Raw genomic sequence first — 21,317 nt, 5'->3', positions numbered from 1 at the left:
CCATGCTTTTAGTATATCTGATTGTGCTATTATCTTATTCTATGTAACTGTTTCGCTTGGTTTTAATACAAAAAAACATATAGAACTATAAATAAAGAATTCTTATATCACGATTAGATAATAAATTTTATAAACACCTTCTGACCATAAAAACCATATAATGTACTGCACTAGGATTGTGCATAATTACAACTTGTTTCTCACAAGAAATCAAATAAAATATTTAATACTTGCACAAAACCAAAAATTAAATGGACACATCAAAATGTAACAATAGCTCGACACTAAACATATGGCGACTGCAGTAGCTGCTGTTTGCAAAATACCTGCACGTATAAAATGAGTAAAAGTAAGAATAAACTGAGTAAATATGATTTGTTGCTTCATACTAGAGTAAGAAACTTTGGCTTACTTTTGAATCAACCAGGTAGAGAAAAAAATGATTTGTTGTGTCATACCAAAGGAAAATAAAATTGCTTCTAGAAACAACATGTATAAACGTAATTAAAGGCTCGTTAGCCATTCTATAGCACGCCATAAGAGACAAGCCTTATTTTCCGCTTCTTAGAAATAAGACATGAAGAGTGTCTAACCTGCGTGCTTCTTCAGTCATGCATTGGCTTGGATCATCGTGCATACATATCTGGCATCTCAATCTGAATCAATGCAGTTGAAGGACCCTCCGGAGAAATCGCCTTAACAGATGGTTAACTGTAGTAATAATCCTCTCTAGGATCCTTAGAAGTACCATCACTTGTAGTTGGCAAAGGATGATAACTCGACCTAGCTTGTTTTGGATCACCAGTGTGCTCGACAAGACTCACATCTCCATAAAAACCTGGCTGTTTTGTGGCAGCTCTTATCCAAACAAGTTCCTCCACTACCTCTCTCATGGATGGCCTTGCTTTTGCTTTCACTTGCAAGCATGCTTTTGCTAATCTTGCCATATTCTCCATCTGCCCTTGGATTTCCTCTTTCAGCACTTTAGGATCAAAAATTTCAATGAGGTGGTTGTCATTAATTGCGGACAAGAAATGGTCATACAGAGCACAAGTAGATCCTCCTATAGAAAGCAATGGCTTCAAACCCGTGAGAAGCTCCACCAAAACTTCGCCAAAGCTAAATACGTCACTCTTATCTGTAAACTGGTTGCTCCTCACGAACTCAGGATCCACATAACCTGGAGTGCCAGATGCAAACATGGTGCTCAAGTGTCTATCATCCGAAGGTCGCAGTCGAGAAAGACCAAAGTCTGCTACTTTTGGTGTAAAAGTATTGTCGAGCAAAATATTTGAAGATTTTATGTCCCGATGGAAAATTGGTTGAGCAGCCTGAAGGTGCACAAATGCTATTGCCTCTGCTGTTTCAATGGCAATCTGTCTCCTTGTCTCCCATGTCAAATGGTTCTCTCTAGAGTGTAGATGATCAAAAACTGTTCCATTTGACACAAATTCGTATACGAGCAATGGGAATTGACTTTCCATACAACAGCCAAACAATTTCACTACATTCCTGTGACTAATATGGGACAAGACTATAATTTCATTGATAAACTCATCAGAAACTGATTTGGGTTTTTTAATTGCTACAGGCATACCGTTCACAAGAACTCCTTTGTACACAGTTGCAAAGCCACCTTTTCCAAGTTCTGTTGAAAAATTATTGGAAGCCATTTCCAGCTCTCTTTCAGAAAGTATTTTGAGGCTTTCTTTTCCTCCCATAGAAGCAATGCGTTCCTGCAACTGTATCCCACCATTCTGGCGAAAATTCTTCAATCTAGCATGTTTCGAGCGACGCATGCTCAAACACCAAAATAGTCCACAAGCTACCATAGAAACTCCAACGAATGAAGAAACAGTGCCTGCACTCTCACCAAACAATTTTTTTTTACTACATGTGCTGTATTTATTTTGAAAAACATACAGAGGCATGCTATAGGCTCACCTATGATTGCAAGTTTGAGGTAGTTGGAGCTTCTGGATATACATCTTGTCCCATTATGAAAACCATCTCCTGCACATGAACAATTGTATGTACCTGCAAAATTGTGGCATATTCCTCCTTCCTCTGCTCCAACGCACATATTCGACCCTTTGCATTCGTCTATATCTGAATAGTCATCATCATTATGGTTAGAAGATTTGAGATTTGAAAGAGAAATTATTATTGATGACAACACATAATACTATCAATGGTTATCACTGTAGACACCTAAAAATGGTCAACGTTTGCGGAGTCATACTTTAACATTTGCGCATTGCCTTATTTTAGGGTTCTTGCATCGCATTAACATTTCTTCTATGTTGCGCACTTGATCTTTATCGTTTGCAAGCATCGAGTCCTTCTTCTGCATTCCTCATTTTTTTATCGCTTTCGAATTGGTCTTGTCGACAACAATCTGCAGTCATAATTTTTGTCAATCTTATCCTGTCGCATCAATGTGTGTGCTCATTTGTCATCATTTTGGACATCGTCAATCCTAATTAGGGTTTTGTCCTCTTATCAATTTTGTCATCTGGCGATTGATTTGTCATCGATCGTTGTTATTTTTCAATCTTGTCATTTTGCGATCGATTTGTCATCGATCGTGGTCATTTTCAATCTTGTCATCTTGCAATCTATTTTGTCATCGATCATCATCGTCTTTCTCAATCATGTCAATTTGGATCAATTAGTCATTGTTCCTCGGCAATTGGCGCATTTATCAATCAAATCATTTATCACATTGGTCATTTATCAATTCAAAATCATGATCGACATTAATTATCTTTCATCTAGACCTAATTGTCATCCTTTGCATTGCTAATTCATCTTCTAAGGTTTTATGATTTAATCATTTAAACTTGTTTGTCATTTCTCTCTCTAGGATTAATAAATTATTTATTTATCCTAAGTCTTCTCATCGCAATTAAATGTTCATTTAATTGGCTAATTATTCCTCTTTTTGTGAATTAATTAATAAATGACAAATTATTAATTAATTTACCTAATTTCCTATTTTCCATCAATTTCTAATTCCTAATTTTTATCAATTTCATTTTTCTAATTTCCTAATTTCTAATTTCAATTCTCTCCTATTTTTCTCCTAATTTCATGGGAATGACATAGAAATTTGTCATAAATTGTCATGAATTATCAATCAATCAAATTTTGCATAGAAAGTGCATAATTTGTCATAGACATGTCATAATTTTGCTATTCTTGATTTGAATTTCCATTCGAATCACTATCATGCTAATTTGTTCATCTCTCCAATTTGTCTATAAATTGGATGAATTTCTTCAATCAAAACCCCCAATTGATTGTATTTTGAACCCCTAATCAAATTATCGAATTTCTAATCAATCACGCTTCGAGTACTCTTGAGCAATCATCTTGTTTACTTGCTTCCATATCATGATCATGCACTAGTAGGTGAGATCCACAACAAAGCTATTTGGAGAAGAAAGAAGAACATTGGAGCCGCATGAAGGAGCATTCAAATCATACCTTTGGTTTGCTTAATTTCTAGTTTTGTATGCTTTGTTTTCATGTCTCTATTGATAGTGTGTTTAGGATAGATCATTGCAATGAGCTTTTGTGATTGAGCTATTATGATTAATATTTTGATTTGTTTGTGATGATTTCCTATTTCCTATGCTACATTAATTGGTGAACCCGACGTGAACACTAACCATCTAACCACTTAACTGTGTTTTTAAGTGCTTTCAAGTTGATTTGCAGGCCAAAAAAACCCAAAAACAGGGTCGTGCAGGGTTTTCTAGGGACTTCTGCGCATGTGTGAAGCAACTTGCGCCTGTGTTGAAGACATTTTGTGCTTGTGTCATGCATTCTGCGCCTGTGTCATGCATTCTGCGCCTGTGTCCTGAGTTCTGCGCCTGTGTAAAGTCCAGAATAGAGGTAAAAATGCAGTGTTTTACTTGAAACTTGTCTTGTTTTTTGCATTTTGTTTTCTGTTTTTTGGTTTTTGGTACTAATTATCTGTGCAGAATCTTGGCATACGCATGGCAAAGACAACAAATCAAACTACTAACATGTTTTATGCAGAATCGATAGTCAAAGAATAAACACCTCAAACTTCTAACTTGGGTTTTGCAGATTGCCTTGGAGAAACAACTAAACTTGGTGTTTGTCTTTAATGTTTTAGGCACCTAGTGATTTCTAAATAGGTTGGAATGAACATGTTTTTGCTTTGATTGTTGAGTGTGACATTGGAGTAGGAGAGTATGCTCTCATCCTTCTTAGGGTGAACAGAAATCCAGATCTTCGATACCATGCTCATGTCTTTGATTGTGTATCACCTTTAGAGGGCCTGCCTTCCCGACCACTTTGCTTTTGCAAGCAAGTGATAATCGTGAGAAGGGAACGACCCAAAGTGAGTACGGCTAGAATACCTTGGCATTCTAACTCACTATAAACAAATACCTGATGGGCGAAAGCTTTGAAGGAAGGGTTACGTGGGAATTGCAGTTACTTGGGAAGTGATGACCCTTGAACTCTTTCTCATATCAACATCTAAGTAGGGGCTCTTGGTCTAAATCGTGCTTGCGCGATTACATTTGTTTGGTATCTTGATGGGCTTAATGTCTCAATCACGCTTGCGTGACATCAAGGAGTAACGCTTAACAGAAATCCTTACTAAACACCTTGTTTTTAGAGGCCAAAAACCCTTCTAGTTGCTTGAGAAGGACAAGTTCGGATACTTGGAAGAGATACTAAGTTCGCCATGGGGAGATTTCCATGGGGACTGATGCTTGGCTGCCCTGAGAAGTGAGTGCCATGGAGGGGAGCCCGTGGGGTCAAGCATCTATGTATTCTCCTTGAATCCCATAATGAGTCTACCTCTCAAGTACCTAATGTCCTTGCTTACCATAAGAAATGTGGGAACGAGCATGATTGTCTTGAGTCTAAGTTGAAATATCTTGTATTCTTTGCTTGTCAAAAGTTGAATTGTATCTCGTTTCAAGAACAAGGCAAATTGATTCCAAACAAGATTAAACACAAGAACATTTCATCCAACAAAGTTCAAAACACCTTCAAACATGGTTGTCAAACATTTGTCAAAATCTTGTCTCAACATTCATGTCACTTAGATTTAGGTTCATCCTAGGTTGCATTTTGCAAAATTCATTGTCAAGTACCAAGGTTAGGTTTCACCTGAGTCATACTCCTTTGCATATCAATAAGAGTCATCCATTTGCATATGTCCTCTTGCATTAAAGTCATACCATTGTCATACATTCATATTTGTATACCCTAAGTCTCTTCATTAAGCTTAAGTCATTATCATATCATAGCAATTGTCCCTTTGCATATAGTCTCAAAAACTAGGTCTTGTCATACTTGAGTAATCCAAATCTTTGATAAAGCTTAAGTCATTGTTAGGAAGTCTAGACCTTATCAAACCTTTTGTCCTTTTGTCATCATTATCATTTCGTCAAACCTAGCTTAGTATCCAAGCATATAGGGGAGACATTGTCATTTTGTCCTTTTGTCACTTGGTCCTTTTGTCCTTTGAGGTCTAGACATCATTTCAATTTCCTAAGGGTCTCTTTTTAGATTTGCATTTCAAAATTTTGTCAAAATCTTCAAAAAGAACAAAAACATAGGTTGCATTCTTGCCATAGATTGCATTTTCGTCTATCTAGGTTGCATTTAGTTGCATATCATACATCATCCTTTTAAAATCAAAAATCCCAAAAACATTGCATAGTGACATGTCTATTTAAACAAGGTTCCAAGCACCAATGATGCAACAAAGTTTGACGTATCAACCGACAATGCAATCACAATTCTATCCAACCCAACAACAAGGCAATATTGATCAAACTTGTTATGATGAAACAAGTCTCCAAATACAAAAACTAGAGGAGAAACTAGCTCAAGAAGAGGAGATTTTGGAACAAAGAGTGAAAAACATTGAGAAGAATAGATCACAAATGTCCAAAATGTTTTGAAAACTTCTAGGTCGAAATCCAAAGATTGAGCCAATTGATGTAAGATCTCTTCTTGAACGATCAAACATACCAGCTCTCCTCTCACAAATAGAGATGATGAAACAATTTCAAGCAAAGAGACAACATCAATTTCAACATTATGTGCCTCCACATCAAGAACAAGAAGGTTTTTACTATCAATCAGATTTTCAACCATCACAACCAATGGTTCAACCAATTGTTCAACATATACAACCAATGGTCCAATTTCAACAATATGTCCAACCAACTATACAATGTCCACAAATAGTTCAACCAATGGTGGAATATCAACAAGTTCAATCAACATATCAATGTCAACAACCACAATTACAAATTCAAAAACAAAGGTTGCAGCACACACCAACCCAAGTTTCAAACATGTCAGAACAATTGAACCAAGTCCAATATCAAAACATGACATTAGATCAGAACCAACTCCTTGCCAAACAAGTTCAAATTCTAGATCCAATCATGTCAAAACCCCGAAACAAAGGTGGCTTTATTGCAATGCTCTTAAGGAAATTACCAAGTGAGTTCTTTGAGGAAGATCAAAATAATACACTTATGTCTAGCAATGCCTCATCCCCCCACAAATAAATTGACTCTCCAGTGGCATCTATCCCTACACCTTTAGAAGTTTCACAAGAACCTTCCATATTGTCCTCATCAAACAATACACCCAAGGATGCAATTATCCAAGAGCTATCCATAATTGATTACCAAGACAATCCAATTCATGATGCACATCCTTGTCATGTTTCAGAAATACAAGACCCAATGCCACCATGCACTTTATTGCCATTACCTATTTTAGAGGACCCCATTCAAAGTCCCTCTTCCTCATGTTCAAGCATTGATTCCTTGCCAAAATCCATCACAAATATTCAAAGTGCATTTCCTTTAGGCCAAAGCATTGATTCCTTGTCAGAATCCTCCATGCATATCCAAAGTCCAACCTCATGTCAAGAGGATAATTTAGAGCATGAAGAAACACGTGTTAAAACAGATCAAGATCAAGATCCCAAAACCTTATCATCCTATCCAATAGTTGACCAGGATCTCATCTTCCCAGACACTCATGATGATTCCCCTATTCTTGTCCATCATATCCAAAGTCCTATTGACACTCCATTCCCCGAGCAAGATCAAGATATCCCAGCTCATCCAATCCCAAATGATCCCCTTCCATTTCATGAACACAATGTCCTTTCAAATCCCATTGACATTCCACTTCCTGAGACAGATCAAGATATCCTTTCCATCCTTTCCAATGATCCCATTGAAAGTCAAGAGCAAAGCACCTTTAAAGAGGATTCCAATGATCTTCCTCCTTGTCAAGATCAAATTATTCCTTCAGATCCTCCACAAGATCCTTTTGTTCCTCCATCTCTGCATCCTAATCCTCCATATACACTCCAAGATCACATTTCTTTTGATGATCCCATTATTTCTCCCATTCCATCTCTTGAAGAGCCTGTCATTGAACCATGTCCACTACACAATCCTAGTCCCCCTCATTATCCTAATCCCCCTCATGATTCTAACATGTGAGTGCAAGATGTTCATGAACCCTTGACATGCATAATGGGTTCTTCCACTTTGGTGCAATCCGATCCACTTCAAGATCTCATTATTTCTCTCATATCATATCCACCTCATAATGGACTAGCATCTTCTTGCCAAAGCAAAGAGTATCTTATTAGTCAAAATATTGATAAAGGCAAAGGGGTAGACCTTCACAAGCAAGAACTCCTTCATATCAAAGAGTATACTAATGGTCATGGCTACAGAGCTCACACTCAAGGTGTTGGTATCCCTCCATCAAAATCAAAACATACACATTCCCCATCATACTTTCCATCCATCTTAGGTCCTTATATCCCTTCATCCTCTATGCAAGGTCAGCAAAGGCACACATCCTTGAGTCAATTTCATCCATCCAAAAGAAGTCCATTTCATTCATATCCATCCATGCATTCCTTTCTCCCTCCAAGCAATTTGGATGCCAAGTATAAGCATCATAAGTCTAGCAATCCACATGTATTCAAGGATCAACATGTCCAATATAATCGACATGTCAAAACAAAGAACAAGATGATCTATAAAGAAAAAGAAATATCCAAAAGGCCATAAAGGCCCATTGAGAAAAATAAAGCAAAGTCAAAATATATATGGGTTCCTAAATCCCTTGTGCAAGCAATGCACTCCAAGGAACCACAAAAGCATGAAAAATCAAAAACCATGTGGATCCCTAAGCGGCTCCTTGAAGCACAAAAGCCTAAGGAAACATCCAACTTGGCATCCAAAATTGCTATTCCTCCATCCAAACCTCTCAAAATTGTTCCTCCATCACCTTCTTCATCCGTTTTGGGCCCTTATGTCCCAAAATCCATAGTCGTTCCTTCGTCAAAATCTCAATATCCAAAATACATTTGTCCTCCATCAGTCCATCACCCCTCAAGGTGTGTGCCAATGTTGATCTTGCCTTCATTTCCATCCACTGAAGCCCAGTTCTTCCAATACCCTATCCATTATCCAATGCATATTTTCCATCCTTCGATCCCTTTTATCCAATCCTTTGCATAAATTCTCACCTTAGTTTCATCTTATTTTCCATGTCCTTATTCTACCAACATCTTTGAGCATACTTTTAAAGGTCATAATCCATTTTTTTTCAAGGCTACTATCCAAACAAACAGACGCTTGAGTCCTTCCATCCCCTATCATGTGTCCATCTTCTATTGAAAAAAGTCAAAATCCAAAAAAAAAGAAAGAAAAAAAAAGTAAAGCAAAAATAATTCGTCCACTGGTGAAAACCTGGCAAACAGGTGCCTTGGGCAAGTACCATGATGAAAACCTGGCAAACAGGCATCATGCGTAATTTATGAACTTCTTGCACACCACACTTGGGGGCAGGTTTTATCTTATCATATTATTTTGTCCATCATTGTTCCATTATCCTATCGAACCCCTGTCATTACCCTCCATTATCCTATTGTCCCTCATGTCCAGTTTCCTTTTCCACCTTTGATCTTGACAAGGCTGAGGATCTTCATGAGCATCATCTTGTTTGCAGCTTTTAGTCCATCATAGCTTTTGGTCATTTATCCATTTGCTTATTATAACCTTTCATCCATATTCCCTGGCGTATTGCGACTTTCTGCCACCATCCTGTATCCTATCCCGACCTTCAGTCCATGTCCCTTATCCATTCTTGGTCTTGCTTATCGTATCCATATCTTATCACTATCCATACACTCTTTTTTTTTCATTCCTTGATCTTGATCTGACATAAAGACACAAAATTTAAACATGGTTTCAAAAACCTCTTGACATGTCCCTCATGCCATGTCACTGCTTTACATTGTCATATCCAGTCTCTTGTCCCATCATGCCATAGCCCTTGAAAATTGCATCAGCATTGTCTCCATAATAAAAGGCCTTTGTCTTCCCTCTATCCACCATCATTTCGGAAAGCCTATTTATTCACCTATCATATTCCTTGCCTTGCTAGACACTGGGGGCAAAATTTCTCAAAATCAAATAATGTCCTGAAAAAAAATCCATAAAAATCAAAAAATGTCCTGAAAAAAAATCCATAAAAATCAAAAAATGTCCTGAAAAAATCCCTAAAAATCAAATAATGTCCTGAAAAAAAATCCATAAAAATCAAAAAATGTCCTGAAAAAATCCCTAAAAACTAAATAAAGTCTTGAAAAAACAAACAAAAAAATTATAAAACTCCTAAAAAACAAGCATGTTGTAATAAATGATCTCTTTGTGCACAAAAACAGATCACTGAGCATCCCTCCAATGACACACAATCACACTGTGCTTTAAATGCAATCATGCCTTAACAGATGAACTTTTTCAATCAAACCAAACATTCAACCTGATCCCAATTGTCATATCAATCAATCAACATCAAAATCATTTGTCCTTGTTCCTACTATCATGAGTCTTATACAGGGTGTGGTATACTCGAAACCAGACTGTGTCCTGTCTTAGACGGGGTACCACATGTCCTGAAACCAGACAGCATGATCGTCTCATCAACACTTTCAACTTTTGACAATGAAGATCAAGATGTTTGTTTGATTTGCTTGACTTTGTGCATCTTATCTTTTTATTGATTTATCTTTGGCTTCGTTCATGCTCCTATGTTGCTCGATGATGTCACTGAGTGATTTAGAGTGACCAGGATGGCTCATGGTCCCTTTCTTTTTTTTGATTGTGATTGCTTTTTGTCTGTGATGTGTCTGTCTTTTGCAAAAAGGGTTGCATTTCAGCTCTAGCCTTCAATGCCATGATGCTACGCATCCATTTTGCTACATAAAAATAAAGGTTCTCACCTACAAAGTGCATTACTGAAAGCAAGTTTTTCTTCATCTCTAACTATCCTCTGTTTCATTTCTTCTTACTAACATTTCTTCCGTCAGTTTGGATAGTCAGTCTGGTCTAGTGCTCCGATCTCCACACATATGCTGCATCCTGTATACATTGGCTAGTACATTTGCATCCCATCGAGCATCATATCAAGCATTTTATCCATTTCATATCATCAATACATCCAAAATACAAGAAAATACATCCATACATGTTCATAAACAAGTGCATAAGTCATCCATACATGAACAATAACCATAAGTCATAACACATTGCATCCCATCAGGTCGATGCATATCATATCACATATCATAATAATCTCAGAGTACAAAATCGGACTGTTTGTCCTAAGTATGGCCTGTAGGCTGACTACATAATGTCAAACTACATATGTCATCTGTGTCTGTCCTAAGGAGCACGTGCCTCTATCACTGGGTGCTCCCTCTATCCTCCTCATCCTTGCCATGTCTCAAAGATGATGGCCCTCCTGGTCCTGGCTATGGTGGTCTCATAGGTCCACTCACCCCCATGCTGCTCACTGACCTCCGAGAGCATGCCCTGCTCTCTGTCCTCGATCGTGCCCGATATGACACTGCTCTCTGCTCTGGTGGAACTGCACTCTCATATAGTGTCCTCTAATGGCGTATCTCCTCTTTGGTCTCTACCAACATCTGTGCCATCTCACGTGCACTGGCATCCTTAATCGACCCAATGTACTCAGTGACTCTCTGTTCTTCTCATTGTGCCTGTGCTATTGCCGTATCTCGAGCCGCTATCAATCTAGCTATCTCTACTTTGAACTGATCCTTCTCTCTCCTCAAGATAGAATTCTATCTCTCTAATGTCACAATGTGATCCTGCTGACTCGCTATGGTAGCCCTGCACATCTCAATCTCCTCTATCCTAGCTGTCTCCGGCTCTATGGATATATCATGCAATGCCTCCTGATCGCCTAAATCTGGCCCATCATCTCCGTCCTCATCCTCCCCACTATCACCTCCATCCTCGTCATCCTCCTCATCATCATCCCCACCTTCATCCTCCTTGTCATCCTCATCTCCCTCCTCTCCTATGAGTGGGAAGTCCTCCTATCGCCTCGGTACTGGAATATCCGGATCTGTCAATGGCACTGGCTGTCGTCATGCAAACCATATCTCATACTCCTCTGTCGTCCCGGCATCGACCACATCTGACCTCCAATCCCACTATCTCTGTTGTAGCTGAGAGAAGTCAGCATATGCTATGTGTGGCTAAATCATACTCCCCCACTGACTCGTCTCTCTGTGAGATCGGGCAACCTGAGCCATCCTCCTAGGTACATCCTGCCTCTCTCCAAACTGTCGTCTGACTCTCTCTGGTAGGTACATCTCAATCACTCTCTAGCGATTCACTGGTCGCCCAATCAGGTACCTCTCCTATCTGCAATACGGTAGCTCATCATGATCATCTGACCATCCAGGGCAATCAAGATATGGCCTCCATGTGAACTCTCTCAGTCTGTCTAGCTCATGTCGCCAGTACAATATGTATCCAAATGGACCCTGTCTCAGTGCTCCCCCATAGCAATACACATATGGTCGGTGTGGTACAACCCGTCTCTCTGTAATCGGTCGACATATGGCTATCTGCTCAAATGCCCATACCTGTAGCAATGTGACTCCACAGCTCAGAGTCTGAACTCCCTGATATGCTATCTGATGCAGCTGAAAATACAGCATAGCAAGCACACATGGTCCCCACGTGTACACTGTCCCCTCTGTCGTCATCTGCTCTAGCACTCTTCCTCATCCAATAGGGAATCCATGTCCTCGTCTATCCCCTGCTAGCAAGCATGCTATCACCACTGCTGTCACCACACATCACTGATCATACTCTACTGCCATAGTCTCCCAGCGGATCTCTCTCTCGACAATCTCAAGGTCATCTGCCTCGCACTCGAATAGCCTGCATAACGCATCTTTCCCTGTCACTGGGTCATACTCTACCATCTCCCCATGTATCGGAATGCGGAGGATGTGCCATACATCCTCTAATGTCACAGTCGCCTCACCAGTCGCCAAATGGAATGAGGAGGTCTCCGAATGCCATCGCTCTGCCAATGCGGTCAGCAATCTTGTGTTTGCCCTAAGCTCGGGCATGAATGTGATGTAATATATCCCAAGTCCTGCTAAGATATCTCTGTCTGTGCTCCTGAGTCTATGTCGTAGCATGAAACAGTCTGGTCAGTTCTCCCGTGTGATCAACGGATACTGTCGACTCTGCATCACAATTGGGGCACATTTTGTTAGTATTAGCGTTTGCTCCTACGGGCTGCATTTCCTTGTTTCATGTCCAAATCAGGGTGTTTTTCATCTAATCTGACCTATCCTACCCTTATCCCCCCTTTTCGGATCATTTGCATGTCATTTTAACCAAAATTAGGGTTTACATTGCACAATTGCGCCTGTGTCAAGGAACCTGCGCCTGTGTTAGGTAACCTGCGCCTTTGTCTCCCTACACAAGCGCAGAAAACCCTACACAAGTGCAGGATTCGCCCTACACAAGCGCAGGAGTCTTTTTTGGCATCCCCTGTGGGCCCCGCAATGTCCCGCAAGCAATCAAAATTCATGAAATTGAAACCATGGGTTTTTGAGATCCATACCACTGCTCCTGCATCGTTCGATTGTCTGTAAGTACGTACACATTCTCCAAGGTGATCTGCCACTGGAATGTTCGCCATCTCTCTGCAAGTGTCCTTGTCCAGAGCAACAAATTCTCCTCTTTGGCTAGTGCAAATGAGCACTTTTCACTCTCTTGGTCCCATTTATAGATCTTTGTCAGTGCATAGATGGACGTGCGTCCTCTCCATCTTATGTTGGTCACGGTCTTGTGCCACTTTAATTGCTTGTCCTTCATGCATCTGATCTCCGATTGTCAGTCCGTTCGATCCTATCATTTTTATCGATCAATTGGCCTCTTTTCTCCATGTTTCCGGCCAATTCCTCGAGGGGGCATGCATATGTCATTATCATTGTCTGGGGCATTTTCTTTATTGTTCTTTGAAACAACGCTTAGAATCGCATTGTCTCAAAGAGGGGCAAAATGTAGACACCTAAAAATGGTCAATGCTTGCGGAGTCATACATTAACATTTGCGCATTGCCTTATTTTAGGGTTCTTGCATCGCATTACATTTCTTCTATGTTGCGCACTTGGTCTTTATCATTTGTAAGCATCGAGTCCTTCTTCTGCATTCCTCATTTTTTTATCGCTTTCGAATTGGTCTTGTCGACAACAATCTGCAGTCATAATTTTGGTCAATCTTATCCTGTCGCATCAATGTGTGTGCTCATTTGTCATCATTTTGGACATCGTCAATCCTAATTAGGGTTTTGTCCTCTTATCAATTTTGTCATCTGGCGATTGATTTGTCATCGATCATTGTCATTTTTCAATCTTGTCATTTTGCGATCGATTTGTCATCGATCATGGTCATTTTCAATCTATTTTGTCATCGATCGTCATCGTCTTTCTCAATCATGTCAATTTGGATCAATTAGTCATTGTTCCTCGGCAATTGGCGCATTTATCAATCAAATCATTTATCGCATTGGTCATTTATCAATTCAAAATCATGATGGACATTAATTATCTTTCATCTAGACCTAATTGTCATCCTTTGCATTGCTAATTCATCTTCTAAGGTTTTATGATTTAATCATTTAAACCTGTTTGTCATTTCTCTTTGTAGGATTAATAAATTATTTATTTATCCTAAGTCTTCTCATCACAATTAAATGTTCATTTAATTGGCTAATTATTCCTCTTTTTGTGAATTAATTAATAAATGACAAATTATTAATTAATTTACCTAATTTCCTATTTTCCATCAATTTCTAATTCCTAATTTTTATCAATTTCATTTTTCTAATTTCCTAATTTCTAATTTCAATTTTCTCCTATTTTTCTCCTAATTTCATGGGAATGACATAGAAATTTGTCATAAATTGTCATGAATTATCAATCAATCAAATTTTGCATAGAAAGTGCATAATTTGTCATAGACATGTCATAATTTTGCTATTCTTGATTTGAATTTCCATTCGAATCACTATCATGCTAATTTGTTCATCTCTCCAATTTGTCTATAAATTGGATGAATTTCTTCAATCAAAACCCCCAATTGATCGTATTTTGAACACCTAATCAGATTATCGAATTTCTAATCAATCACGCTTCGAGTACTCTTGAGCAATCATCTTGTTTACTTGCTTCCAAATCATGATCATGCACTAGTAGGTGAGATCCACAACAAAGCTATTTGGAGAAGAAAGAAGAACAATGGAGCCGCATGAAGGAGCATTCAAATCATACCTTTGGTTTGCTTAATTTCTAGTTTTGTATGCTTTGTTTTCATGTCTCTATTGATAGTGTGTTTAGGATAGATCATTGCAATGCTTTTGTGATTGAGCTATTATGATTAGTTTTGATATTGTTTGTGATGATTTCCTATTTCCTAACGTACAATCACTAACAAAAGTGCGGAGATAATACCTGTGCAATCTGTGCCATTAGAGTAACCATATCCTTCATATCCAGGGAGGCATCTGCATACGTGTCCTTGTTCAGAAGGGGAGTCAATACATTCAGCTTTGGAGGAGCAAGAATAATTCGCAGTTGCTTTAGCCATGGAACAATTCTGAAGGCCAATACCCCAGTTAAGGCGGAGACCATAGTAAGCCTTGAGGCCATCACCCCAAAAGAGCGTTGTGTTATTGTCGACAATAGTGAAGGTGGAGGGTTCCAATATGGTTGAGAAGCCACAAGTAGTAGTGTTCTCCAAACTAAACAAACCGCCGCCAGTGAAATTTAACGACGGCCAGTTATCTGGGAGTGTAATTTCACAACAGCCATAACGGCAGTATTGCGGATCATTTTGAGAATCACATGTTGATACACATCGCGCCTCTCCCCCATCCTCATATTTGTAGGTACCGACCGTGTTGCAGCCAATAACTACGAACTTATTGGACATGGAAATAGTGAAAGGCCCATCTGAAGGTGGCTGAAAGAAAACTGAATCGCTACTGTTTGAAGTACATGAGTGAGCCAAGATGGTAGAAGAATTTATGATGAGAGAACCGGTATAATCGATCTCCATAATCCTATAGTAGAAGCCTTGAAGATACTCGTCAGTATAATTACCGGAGTAGGCAGTAAAGAATGGAGCATCCCACTATCTGGATCCTTCCTACATGTGACCTGAAAGCCAGGGTATCCACAATGAGAATTTTTAATCCAGAAAGGGTAGCTCACATTCATCGAACCACACTTTTCAGGAACACATTTCGCACCAGTAAAGCGAACCACACTTTTCAGGAATACAGACACAAATTAGAAAGCGAACCACTACTCTGCAATCCATTTGCGTTTGCAACAACATCTTATGTTTGAGGATGTTAATAGGATGAACAGCCCGGTGAAATAAATAGCAGAGTGCATGGTTGAATGGACAACAGCAGAAGACTTTGGTAAGCACCTACCCCTAAATGCTGACAAATCTCCAAGATGATTTTATTCGTTTTAAAATACAGCAAATTAATATTACATTCGTGACCAAAGACAAAGTTGTAAGGAGTAAAGTGAGTTTCTACCACTAACGCGTCCAAATATCGGGGTCTACAGTATAGTGAACAAAAGAAATTCGGTTGAGAAATTCAAACTTTACGATATTAAAGTACCTACCAAGCTTCGTAATGATTCCACACACAGAATTGCAATCGACGGAGGAACTTTCCGTCTTCTTAAAATAAAAGTAAAATAAAATTCACACAATGTATTTTATTTTATGTGGAAAAGAATCATCTGCGCTTCTTGCGTGTAAAGATATGGTATAACGTGAAGTGATCAACATTTTCGAAGCTTTTCTTTATTTACATGCCCTTGCCAGCTTTTAACTTCCTCCGCCCTTGTTAAGGATGCTAACAAGGATAATCATTATTTTGGATGCAGAATATAATCATTTGCACTCCATTCTTTGTCATGAATTAAAACAATATTTTTGGGTTATATATTATATATTTTATATTTTATATGGAATTACAATTTTATTCATTTTTTTCAATTTATTTATGTTTTTATTCTAAGTAAAATTATCTATAGAATTCAAACTAGTAATATATGCATTTTTTTCTATTTGTTGCAACTTATCTAATTTTTTAGTATTGTCAAGGAAGTTGGTACAAAGATATGCACAAAAGATAGATAAAAAGAGGAGAGATGAGAATCAACAATCAAGTTGGTACAAACGATATCCACAAAACATGGATAAGAGAAGGAGAGATAAGAATCAACAATCTGCTCAAGAACTTATGAGATCTTTGCAACAAAAGACTAAATTGTTGCCTTTGTCAGAAATTCTATCACCTTTGTATTATCCATCACTCTCATGATCCAAGGTTTACTTCCATATTGTTTTGAATGATGAAATTAGCATATTATGCAATTTCCCATTTACTTTTGTCCTTTAATGTGTTCAATCATGCACACATTTCAAGGTGTATTTTGAAGCTCTAAATTTGTCAAAGAGATGCATTAAAAGGTGGGGGGATGCCAAGGGAGAATTGATTTTATGTTTGTAACAATATTGTTTTTAGGTAAACAAATTTGAATTAAAGAGTGTAAAAAAGTTTAAATGATAATTTAGTTATAACAACATAAGAGTAGATGGTAAGAAACTCAAAGATAGTAGTTGTTAAAGAATAGGTTGTATGTTTCACTAGATAATATTGATAATCGAGTTATGATTGCAAATACATTTGTCTTTCTAGAATTTATGAAATACCTAGCACTAAATAAGTTACATTTCCAAGACACTTCAAATTAGATAAGGTATCCAACTTTACAGAAAATCATTTCATTTGTCAAGATACTTTCTCCAAAGTAAGCATAAAAGTAAATAGAAGATTGCATGGATATACTAATTTTAGCATCATACTATACCCAAAATTTAAGGTTCATGTGAATTCTAGAATTTTCACACATCTAAAAGTAGGTAGTATTCACAAACATGTATGTAAAGTATATATCTCAAACATACAAAGTACATAGAATAGTAAGCATATTTAATGTATCTGTTTTAATTTTGATACCTAAGAACTATCTGTCCAAATCCCTATTATTCTAACATTTTTTTTCAATTCCTAGAATTGAGAAGAGATTTTGATATTTAATCACCTACACATTTTTTAATAGGATTCCAAACATCTTTCCCTACTATATTTTGAATTCTATATGGAATAAAAATTTTACCACCTTTTTCACATTAGTAACCCTATTCTCCTTTAAAAAACAAATGACTACATTATTTTCTACGACTAGAATCTAGACAAGTAATATGCCTACCTTTTATTATTTGTTGCAACTTATGCAACTCCTAAAAATTATTAAAGGAAATAACATCTACATGATATCCATAAAAAATAATTGGACAAATAAAAGAGAAATGATTAAAAAAAGTCTACTTAAGAACTTCCAAGATTTGTGCAACCAAAGACTAAACATTAATTTTCTCCAAATAAAAATTTCTTACACTTTTAACTACCTTTATCCCCAATAATTTGATATCTCACTAGATTACTCTTTATTTTTAAGTTAGAAAAAAAAAAGAAGCTTTGTCCACTCTTAATCTTGTTATACTTATTTTTCCTTCAATAAAACACTACATTACAAGTATACATGAGAAGATTATAACACAAACAACCTTTCCATCAGTTTTGAAGAAACTAAAAACTTGCTAAATAATATTGATCACTAAAAGGTATATTAGCATCTTTTGTGATCAATTTCATTTTTTTCTAGAAAACTTTAGAAAATTAAGCTAGTTCAGTAACAAGAATCAAATAGTTCATTAATCTTAACACCACTAATAGTATATTAATTTTAAATAATACTTAGTTTTCTATAAATATAATATTCATAGAACTGAAATCCTAGAATCCAATGCAATTTATTTCTAGAAGAAATACTTGTTAAAGTTAACTATAAACAATATAAATTTTATTGTTAAAAATAATATTTTAATAGGAAAATTTTCATATCGATAATTAAATATTAAGATTGACCTAACAATACTTTTATTGTAATATTTTTGCAAGGATAAACCAATAAAAGTGAGTTTCAATTTTAGGCTAAAATAAAAAAAAAATACAAAAGTAAATCACACCTAAGATTTCTTAAGTTTGATTAAACTATCTTTGTTCAAACTAAGTCATCCCACCCATGGTGCCTATTGGAAAGATGGGGTTTCATTGAATCCCCTTAAATTTCTCCTTTTTGAGTTCTATAATTGATAGAGCTTTCCAACTGTTTTAACACTTTTCCTTACAAACTAAATGAGATACATTATTGTGTGGTGAGGACTCAACAACGATTGTGCCATAAGGACTCAATATTGTTTGTGAGATTAAAACAAAACATAAGTCAAATTAGGAATTTAATACAAGTGACTAACACTCATTCTACTTAGTATTTATCTGATATATAAACGTTTAGTAATAACATCAAATATTTAATTCAATCTTAGGAATATAGGGTATCCAAATATTTTCCTATTTGGATACCCTATACTACTCTATTTAATCCTACTTAACTTTCACAAATAGGATTTACATACTATTTATTACCATGATTTCACTTGTGTTTAGTTTCTCTATTCTTATTATGAATCATAACTTTGGTTACCCACATTCCAACTTCTTTCTCTAGGAGTTTTTGAAGAAATCTACCTCAGAGTGGTTCCCACTTTTTTGCCAGTTTTGACACTAAGATGAACATTTTAAAAATAATCTTCAACTTCCAACAACTATAACTTTTAAACTATTAAGAATTTGAAGATGATGTAAATTAGCGATTTGTAGCATTTTGTTTGTAGATTCTAAATATATATTTTCAAATTCTTTTGAAGATTTAAAAAAAAAAAAATCCATCTCCCTCGAAAAGTAGTTTTTTTTACAACAAACAACATTTTTTAAGAGTGACGTGCCTCCTAAAACACAACTCTTTTTCTATAAATGATAAAAACTTATTTTTTTCGAATTTTGGTTTGTAACATCAATATCTAGAGCTTGCAGTTGGTTTGATGGTGATATGTTGAATATTTTTTGTTTTATTAAGTTTTGAAGTCTAACTAGTTATATTTTAGACATAGATGTGTGTTTGAACATATAACTTCTTCTATATATATCAAATTTTTTTTTTTGTTGTTGTTACAAAGAAGACATCAATACCTAGGGCATAGATATTTTTCAGAATTTTTTAAAATTAGTTTTCTATTTTTTCCAATGCGTTGAACAGAGAAGTTCATCTTCGATGAAAAACTTAAATTTAGTAAAAATTAAAAAACAAGATCATAATAAACTTACAATGTAATAAAATTATAGTTGTTGGAAAGCTTGCTTTGAGCACTGCCATCCTATATTTTTGGGTTGTCAAAATTCTTTCATTTGAGCCTTGAACCAGATGTTTGAAGGCCAAAATTCTGTAGAAAGTTGAAGAGTTTGAGGTGGAGAAGCATAGAAAGAGGGTTTGAATGAATGGGGTTCAAATGAACCCCCCTAAATTCATTTTATAATGGATGAAAAATAGTTAAAAAGGGGGTTTGAGCGAACCCCATAAAATGTTAATAAAAAGGGGGTTCGAGCGAACCCCCGCGATGTCACATGTACGATCGAATTGGGGGCTTCGCTCGAACCCAAAAGGGTAGTTCACTTGAATACGCCCAATTCATTCGAACCCCCCCAAAGTCTTTTTTTCCCACCCGCAAATTTTGTTTATGGGCAAAAGTGGGAATCATTATTGTTCTTCTTAAAATAATTCATTCATTATAACAAGAATTCTTCTTAAAATAATTCATTCATTATAACAATAATTCTTCTTAAAAGAATTCAATCATTTTTTTATAATTTTTTAAAAATATTTTAGATCCAATGTTCATTTACACCATTTGAATTTTCCCTATTGACTCATATTGATACTACTCTATAAATCATTAATAATATTATACATCATTAATAATATTACTATCATGGAGTCTTTTTTTTAAGCTTTACAACTATGATTGGTGAAAAAAATTCTTCCTCAAGTGCGAGTTATTTGTTTCTTATAATGGTATGAAGTGTATACATTTTAAAAGATAATAATTATTCTTTAAATGGAGGTTTACGTACACACATATCTTTCTCTAAAGAAATCTAAGATAATAAAGGTGTCTACAACTATTTTTTTTTTTTTTGGTTCTATGTTAACTTAACCAAATTACAATTGAACAAATAATAAATAACATATTTCTCAGTCACTATGTCTCTACAAATTTTTAAGATTTAATAATGTAACGAGAGTAGAGAGAAGATTCATCAAAAGATTATCTATCTTTATTTAAGAGATGTTTTTTATTAAGGCAAAAGCAAGTTTTGAGGGGACCTGAAACCCCATACAACAAGTTTTAATGGGACTCAAAACCCTCATATTTTACCACGATCTGGAACACACAATACAATGCTACTAAGAAGAATAATCATGAAAAAATAACAACCCAACCATTACCATGACAAGAAAGGACAGCGACAATCACATTCCCAAGGGTTTTACAAAGGCTCCCTTAACCTTCAACAAATACCATGGGTGTTTCCAGGCCCCCATAACTTTCAAGGACACTAGATTACAACATATATTCATACAATAACAATATGGACACATAGGGTTTTGAAAGGCTCCCCTAACCTTCACCAGGAACATAGGGTTTTGAAAGGCTCCCCTAACCTTCACAAAGAACAATGGATTAACATGCACCCTTAGCCAAATATCAGGGATAAACCTAACACCCTTAACCTGAGAGAAAATCTCTGAGTAGCAAAAAGCTAGCCCAGGCCTTAACCAAAAACAACCATAGTCTATGTTGGGCCCTTGAAAACTATCA

The 21,317-nt window shown here is 36.5% G+C and overlaps 1 protein-coding gene across 1 annotated transcript; it reads right to left on the bottom strand.

Moving 5' to 3' along the window:
* Window positions 1-203: 203 nt before the first annotated feature.
* LOC131855979 (wall-associated receptor kinase 5-like) lies at window positions 204-15,566 on the bottom strand. The gene is made up of 4 exons (XM_059220351.1): window positions 14,897-15,566; window positions 1,945-2,109; window positions 594-1,861; window positions 204-326 (listed from the first exon to the last, which is right to left on the bottom strand). The coding sequence occupies exons 1-3, from the start codon at window positions 15,501-15,503 to the stop codon at window positions 708-710; spliced, it is 1,926 nt and encodes a 641-aa protein (XP_059076334.1). The 5' UTR covers window positions 15,504-15,566; the 3' UTR covers window positions 204-326; window positions 594-707.
* Between the last annotated feature and the right edge of the window lie 5,751 nt (window positions 15,567-21,317).

Source organism: Cryptomeria japonica, chromosome 5, assembly GCF_030272615.1.
Source record: "Cryptomeria japonica chromosome 5, Sugi_1.0, whole genome shotgun sequence".
Classification (NCBI taxonomy): domain Eukaryota; kingdom Viridiplantae; phylum Streptophyta; class Pinopsida; order Cupressales; family Cupressaceae; genus Cryptomeria; species Cryptomeria japonica.
This window is presented reverse-complemented; position numbering and strand designations above follow the sequence as displayed.